Source organism: Sinocyclocheilus anshuiensis, unplaced genomic scaffold, assembly GCF_001515605.1.
Source record: "Sinocyclocheilus anshuiensis isolate Anshui unplaced genomic scaffold, SAMN03320099.WGS_v1.1 scaffold2583, whole genome shotgun sequence".
Lineage (NCBI taxonomy): Eukaryota > Metazoa > Chordata > Actinopteri > Cypriniformes > Cyprinidae > Sinocyclocheilus > Sinocyclocheilus anshuiensis.
In genome coordinates, this window is record NW_015558565.1 from 227,523 (window position 1) to 235,812 (window position 8,290).

General features: G+C 37.8%; 1 protein-coding gene across 1 annotated transcript; it reads left to right on the forward strand.

The window, feature by feature from the left end:
* The first annotated feature begins 3,348 nt into the window (after positions 1-3,348).
* Positions 3,349-6,727, forward strand: LOC107679473 (GTPase IMAP family member 8-like). Its single transcript, XM_016475025.1, has 2 exons — positions 3,349-3,861; positions 5,402-6,727. Exons 1-2 carry the CDS (start codon positions 3,364-3,366, stop codon positions 6,725-6,727), a joined length of 1,824 nt encoding a protein of 607 aa, XP_016330511.1. The 5' UTR covers positions 3,349-3,363.
* Positions 6,728-8,290: the final 1,563 nt, after the last annotated feature.

Sequence of the window (8,290 nt, forward strand, 5' to 3'; positions counted from 1 at the left end):
TATCCCCTATGAACTGCATATGTGAATATCATGTAGACCTATTGTTTAAATCAAATTTATGCTGAATCATCTGTTTAATCATCTGCTTGTAGCTTCAAATGGCGTCTTTGACAACAGTATTATATAAAAAATGATTTGCATTCTGATTCTGACATCCAAAAGCACAACAATAAATTTTTTTTCCTCTTATTCCATGGATTTTACCCGTTTCCCTCCACGTGTTACCAGTGTTTTTCTTCTACAACGATGCACGCGCAGCTGCAAGTGACGTAACTGTGACGTCTACTCTGAATTGGTCTATGAGCTACATGAAAATTATTTGATAATGCCATACAGTTAAAATGTTTCACAATAGCACAACATTTAAAGAGATACTGCAGCATTATGTAGGTCAAATACCTCTTAAGGCAGGTTTTAAACATGTTTACAGAGGTAGAGAATCTAAGACATTGGTAAACCATTCCACAAAAAGTCCCTTATACTTTATCCTAAAATGAACTGGTAACAAATGTAAAGAGGCCAGAGTAGGGGATATATGATCCCATCACAACTACCTAACTAATGGTGTACAAACATATTGAGATATATCCAGCTGCAGACCCGCAGCACCAGCAGTTTCAGAACCGCAGCCACAGAACCGGAAGTGAGGGGCGGAGTTATTGACAATGAGAGAGCAGGGTGAGTAGTCTGCAATGTTTTTGCTATCATATGTTTAATAATTATCGTATATATTACTTTAAGCATTTATCTGCTAAGTACTTAATGTGTGCTTGGCTTTATTATCTTATATTGAAGCTTGAATTTGTTGATAATACTTTATAGTATATAACTTTTTTCTGTGGATGTTTCGATTAATTTTCGGATGCATGCTGTAAATGGGCCTTGCAGTGAAGTTTTGAAGACGTTTATTATTCATAAAAATAAATCGTTTGCTTTAATTCCCTCTGTTATATGCATTGTTTGTGTTAATATTACCTTGTAGTTTAGTTATTTTAATCCCAATCATTGAGATAATTGTGTGTGGCTTCATCTCTTGTAGAGACATATAAGGATTCAGAGAGTTGACACATTACCTGAGCTGCAGCAGTGCAACAAGTGTTACAGCAATTACCAGCAATTTTCTGCTTGACCAGCATGTTTAAGCCAGCCAAACTGGTCAAATGAATAAGTCATCTTCAAATCCACTTCAACATGCAGTTGTCTGTGGAGGTAAGTTTTCATGCAGGATTGTCATGACAAAATGGGCTTAATAATGAATTGTTCATTTTATAAAATTCAAATTAATTATTGTGTACATTTTGATTGTTACTTTTAAAATTATGCTGCTGTGTGTGTGTTTTATTGAAATGTTTTAGTTTTCATATAGAAAAATGTATGATGCACGTGTTCTTGACTTTGGAGTAAACATTTATTTTGAATCTTGTGATTAAAGTATATTTCATATAAAATGCCCAGAAGTTTCAAACATTATTTTTAATATCACAAACAGGAAATTACTTGCATAATACAATGAAAAGAATAACTGTATAGGTCTACAACTAAATTACACAAGATTAATGTTTCTAAAATGCTTAATATGTCATTATAAAATGCATACATACATAAAGTATGACGTATCGTGTGTACTAAAAGCAAATTACCCCTTAAAAACCGTAAGGTGTCGCTACTCAGTTAAAAAAATGTAAGCTCCGCCCCTCACTTCCGGTTCTGTGGCTGTGGTTCTGAAACTGCTGGTGCTGTGGGTCTGCAGCTGGATACTATTGAACATATCACCAATATTGTTTCATAATCGTCTCTTCTTCTATCTTCCCTCGGCAAAGCACAATGTCTCCCTCTACTGCCTGACAACAGCTACTTCACTGTATTTGTGATAGAAAGGAGATTCTCTACTTCTGACTATTACTTTACCTTCAGGAAATGTTCTTTTACTTCCACACCTACTGTAATTTAGATGGACTACAATAGCATGTTACAGGTTACATTCATTTAAGTAATTTTTTTTTAGTTTACATTTTATATTGTAGCTTTGAGTGTTTAATGGGAGCATTGTAGATTTTTAGGAAATGTGTCTTTATTAGAGAAAGTGTGAATAATAGTGAGTGTGGTAAACTTGTTTAGGAACAGCCATGAAATGAAATAAATGGGCTTTTTAATATGATTTTCACAATTTCTGTACGACTCACAGCTTGTCCAAATCATGATTGTCTTGATTGTACGGGCAGGAGTCTGTGGGTGTTATGTAATAATCTTTCATTCTCAGGTGTTGGGCAGGGGAAGGAAAGTCACATCTCGCCAGACACATGGAGCAAAGCAGCTTTATATCACTCCTCTCCAAATAGGCATGTGTGGATATTTATGCAATCACAGTGACACTCAGAGAAAATGTCCATTATAGAAAATGCATTTTACCATGCTGTTCAAATATGCCACAGGCAGTCATCTGACAGATCACACTGCAGCTGAAGGTAATGTACGCCAAATATCAAGTCCAACCAGTTTCTGAGTTGTAATGACTACACAGTTTTTGATTTAACACACACTTACGATACAGTTTGTTTCTTACTGTGTGAAGTACTTCACCATGTGAATTGATAATAGTGTGAAGATGGCTGACTGGAGTGGATCAACCAGACAACATGGTGAGTCTGTTAATTTCTGTTGTTATTGTAATAAGAAATGTCTGTACATTTAAGCAACATTCTTTTAAATGAGTTTTTTTTAGCAGATGAAGATCAAGGAAGTTTAGGATTATTTAACAGAAGAGGAAGCAAACGTCAACCTATGAACAGTGAGTTTTACTTTTACATAAAATAATGTGTAGTACAACAAAATCTTCATAAACTGGTGCTTTTAGCATTGAGGAAGAAAAGAATAAGGTTTTCACATCCAGGGAATTTCACAACTACCTTGCAATATAATAACTGCCAGATTTTGAATAAAACATTACATACATACAAGAGAAACTTGTAGATTTTTACTGTCCATTATGCTGGTGTTTTGGTTTTATTATGCATATACAGTAGTTTCTCTTTCTGTTAATGTAAGTCTAACAGCAATCATCATGTTACCAGCTTCCACCATTATTGTGTTTGTGTCTCAGAGCACTGTATTAATTCATAGTAATTAGGTCAGATTGTGAACGCATCAATTACAAATACTGAATTAAGGGAATGAATTAAAAGAACTGCGAGTAGAAATAAACCTGTTCATGTAATTTCAGTGTCTGTGATTAAAGAAGAGATGAGAATAGTTCTGCTGGGGTCACATGCAGATGTTAAAGCCTCCTGTGGAAACACAATCTTTGGACGAAAGGTATTTTCAGAGTCGCCGTCCTCCCTGCATTTGTTTGAGAGGCATGATGGGATGGTGTTGGAGAGGCATTTGATGGTCACCAACACTCCTGACCTGTTCAGTCCTGCTCTCTCTCCTGAAGAACAAGACGTGAGGAGACGCTTCCATCTGTCTCATCCTGAGCCTCATGCCCTGTTACTAGTGCTGAAGTCTGGCACATTTACAGAGCAGGACAGAGATGCTCTCAAGCTCATTAATGTCACTTTTGGTGAAGGAGCATCTGAGTATGTGATTGTGGTCTTCATGCATGAGGAGCAGGAGTATGTGAGCGCTAAAGACTCTGAATCAGTAAAGTCTCTGCTGAAGACCAGCAGACGTCCACACCATCATCTACAGAGGAATGGAGACCAATCTCAAGTGCAGAAACTTCTGGAGAGCATCGAGAAGATGGTGGAGGAAAATGGAGGCCATCAGCTGAAGACTCCTGAAGACCCAAGACCGTTCCTGATGAAAGAAGACACAGTTTGCCAAACAACAAACAAGATACATAAGGGTAAACCTTTACCTCCAGTTTCATAACAATAAGATGTTTTTTGATACACTAGAACAAATGGCTTTTATGATCTGCAGATGAAATAACCTCTTGCCTGCTCTCTCCCTGCTTTTTCTAATGGTGTACATTCAGGTTTCAGTAGATGGCCATGTAGTGTGAATCATTGTAAGTATAAAGTATATACACACTGTTTTACAAAATCCCTTATAAAATTCATCAGAGACTTCAAGATTATTTATTCATGTAATCATGCACTGCTGGATTCCGTCAACTAAACAAGAAAAAGGGAAATTAGGTCAATTTCTAAGTGTAAATTGGCATTAACTTGTGTCATTAAAGGTGCTGTATGTAGTTTTTTTGACTGTACTAAAGCGTATATATATATATAATATGTTTGCAGATATTTAGAAAACATGCTAACTTCACATACTTGTTTCTCTAAAAAACAATGCTACAGCCAGTTATTCTGGTTTGAAATGGGTGTTCCATCTTGGAACTTGGAGTTTTTGTTTTGGTCTGTGTTTCCACTTACTGTCAATTTACCTTATAATGATTTGGCACACTGGGTTGCCAGTTGGCAGAAAAAATGCCAGCAAACGAACTGGGTCATAGATTGCAGATTCTACCTAACCTCAAAAGTCTAAAAAAACCCTATGACCAGAGGCATATTAACACACAGATAAATCAACTCACCAACTTACAGTGTAAGGCTTTATGTTGTGTGTCCTCAATTTGACCACCCATGTGAGCATCGAGACTGAAGAGGAGGGGGCGGGGAAAAAAAACTGCAGTACCCATTTCAACCTCTAGCTGTCAACATTACAAACTCCACCTTTAAAACATGCAAAACTCCAAAAACGTACATACATTTTGCAACAGTTTCCAGCTGAAATGAACACTTGTAGCAATAAAACACCAACAAATACAAATATTTAAAACACTCTTGCCATAGTGCAGGATTTTTAAACTAATACATTTTGACGTTTGCATCATATAACCAACTCCACATGTACTGTATGGCTTTTCTGATGTAGTAAACTTGCTCGGTAGCACACTTGGTTACACTCAGGGTTGCCTGGTCTGGGTAACAAAACATTATTCACGTGACACAACGTAATAAAATGTAGCCACAGACCGTCATGTTAAACTGTTTCAAAGAAAATTGAATGCACTGAAACTGCCACAATATCATTTTTTTTTTTCAAAAATGATTGTCTCCACAGGTTCACATTTTTTTCATGAGCCTGGGTTGCTAACTTTTAAACTGTTACATTAGTATTGGTTAATAATTTTCTTCATTTTTAGGGCCCATGACACAGAGGTTTCACCCAAAGTCAGGAAATCCCGGAAAATTAGTGCGATCAAAATGTGAGTATTGCATAAAATTATGACAGTTTACTTTGGTAGGTTTTATTCTTATGATTTCTCACAGGATTTTCTCACTTCATCTTTATTTTGCGTCTTTGTAAAAAAAAAAGTTTGCTTTGATCTGATCATGGAATTATAATGTTTGCACATTTGTATTTGTGAATCACAGCCTCTGCTGGTGCGGAGAAGAGCTTGGAGTGTGTGAGGATTGTCCTGATTGGAAAAACTGGAGTGGGAAAGAGTACCACTGGAAACACCATCCTGGGACGTCATGAGTTTCAGTCAAAAACCAGCATGAAATCTGTGACCAAGACATGCCAAAGAGAGACTGGAGACGCCTGTGGTCGACCTGTGACTGTGGTGGACACACCAGGACTCTTCGACACGACTCTCAGTAATGAAGAGATCCAGCAGGAGATCATGAGATGCATTGAACTCTCGGCTCCTGGACCGCATGTGTTTCTGCTGGTCATCGCTGTCGGCCCAATCACACAAGAAGAGAGAGAAACCCTTCAGCTCATCAAGATGACCTTCGGACAGAAAGCAGAGACCTACACTATGGTGCTGTTCACACGAGGAGACAATCTAACAGATGAAAGCATTGAAGACTTCATTAAAGAAGGAGATCCACACGTCCAGAAACTTATAAATGACTGTGGAGGAAGATTTCATGTGTTCAATAATAAACAGAAGGATCCTGCTCAGGTCGTGAATCTGTTAAAGAAGATTGATAAGATGATGTGGGATAATGACCCCAACTTCTATAATGACAAAATGTTTCAGGAGGCCGAGAGAGCATTCAGACTCATGCAGATCAATAGAGAGAGAGAAGAGGAGGTCAGACAAGAAATCGAGGCCATTAAAGCTAAATATGAGTCTGAAATCAAAGAAATTCAAGACCAACTAGAAGAGGAAAAAACAAAAGGAAAAGTTAGAGAATTTCTGTTTGTGGAGAGAGAGTTCACACTGTTGAGACAAAAGAGAGAAAACACAGCGACAACAAACACTGAACAAACCCATGTCGAGAGAAAGTATGATGATCAGATTGAAAAGCAGGAAAATCAGCTTACAGGAACAACAGATCTGGATAGAGAGATACCTAAACCTGGAAGAGAATCTGACCAAGATCGTAAGAAACATGTTAAAAAATGGTTGGAATCCTTAAAAAGAGGCATAAAGCTAAGGAAAAAGATTGAGAGGACAGAAGAATGTAAAACAAAAGAAGCAGCAAGTGGAGAAGAGAATGTAGAAAAGATAAAAGATAGAGTCACAGACCAACAGAGCAGTGAGGATTTACCTAAAACCTCTGAAGATGAGAGAAACGCAGAGAAAGAACAACTAAATCAGCATTATAAAGAAATGGAAGAATGCAGGCAGAAGATGGATGAGGCCATGAGGAGATACAAAGAGACGGCTGATATGTATGCCGCAGAACGCATGAGAATTGAAGTCAGAAATGTTCAAATCATTGACAGCTGGGAGAAGGACCATGGAAAATCCTGTGCCCTTCAATAACATACGAAAAAATGCATGTTTTTACTTCATAAGGTGCTGTCAAGTTAAAACGTTTTTGAATGATTGAATTCCCTTGTTGGGTTTCATTTTGTTGCACTCCTATGTGAATGTTACCTGAAACACTGGACTTAAATACATGCCAGTGCTGAATGACAAGAATTACCGTGCATCACAGGACTACCAATTGGAAAATTCTGTTGCACTGCCTGTATTTAACAGTTTGGGCATTGCAATGCTATAGCATGACTGGTCCCCGCTACACCTCTCTTTATCTCCCCACACAGACTATTGGTTGCAGCTCACATCAAGTGCAAGACATTAAAGGGTTAGCTCACCCATGAAAATTAGCTTGTGTTTTACTCCCCCTCGAAGCATCCTTTGTGTATATGACTTTGTAGAGAGAAGTGTTTATTACGTTTGAAATATGGATATTTTTCTTACAAAAACGCATGAATTCACTACAGGAGGCCTTTATTCACTCCCCGGAGCCATGTGAAACACGTTTATTATGAATGCGCGAGCTTTTTTTGATGACTTGTGGACTGTTCAACTGCAACACCCGATGACTGCAATGATAGAGCTCGGAATAGCCAGGACAATTTTTAAATAACTCCGACTGGATTCGTCTGAAAGAAGAAAGTCATATACACCTAGGATGCCTCGAGGGTGAGTAAAACACAAGCTAATTTTCATTTTTGGGTGAACTAACCCTTTAATGCTGGCATACAGAACTTTACATCAGCTTCAGGAATCCTGCAGTCTGTTAATCACAGAAAGGCACAGGATCACTTTCCAGAACCTTCTTGTTCACTTTTCCTTGCTGGTGAAATGATCTACTTAACCCTATCTGGACAGCTGAATCCTTGACGATATTCAAGAAGAAGAAGAAGCTGAAAACCCATCTCTTCTGTGAGAACTTAACTGCCACCTATTGAAAAACAAATCAAAAACAATACAACATAATACATAACAATTTTAAATTATACATGTCCAAAAAATATTGCAATTCTATAAAGAATTGCTCTTTGTTACATTTGCGCCTGATGGCCGCTCGCACATCAGATGTACTTGTGTGTGGTAAGGTCAAAGGGCATGTTCATACAGTTTTCTTTTTACTACATCAGACTGTAAGTATCCTGTATTAAACCCATACTAAATAGAATGAACATCATGATTAGCAGTGAGGAATTGTATCAGTATGTCACGTCAATATTGCTTCCAGTGTATTAGTCAAACATGCAGTATACAACAGAAGTGAGTACACCCATATAGCATCACTTTAAATCACATGATACAACACTATTCAAGTTGAAAAGAATAGTATTTATAGTACAGGTCAGGCTAAATTGTAATGTAGACACATGCATTTTCTGTAAAGCTGCTTTGAGAAGTTAGTGTACTCTAAATGAGGGCATAAAGTGCAAAAACAGCAGCAGTGCACTGACCCTAGACTTGGTTGACATCACCTCTCCGTCTTCAAAGACAATCAAAACATCCAGTGGGTTCCCTCGTGACATTTCCTCTTCCTCCTCAGCAGCAATGATGGGGACTGCTGCCTTCTGC

Coding starts and splice junctions, on each gene's coding strand:
- LOC107679473 (XM_016475025.1), top strand. CDS start 3,364: ATGGTGTTGGAGAGGCATTTGATGGTCACCAACACTCCTGACCTGTTC. Junction 3,862..5,401: donor AGGGTAAACCTTTACCTCCA/GTTTCATAACAA, acceptor GGTGCGGAGAAG/AGCTTGGAGTGTGTGAGGAT.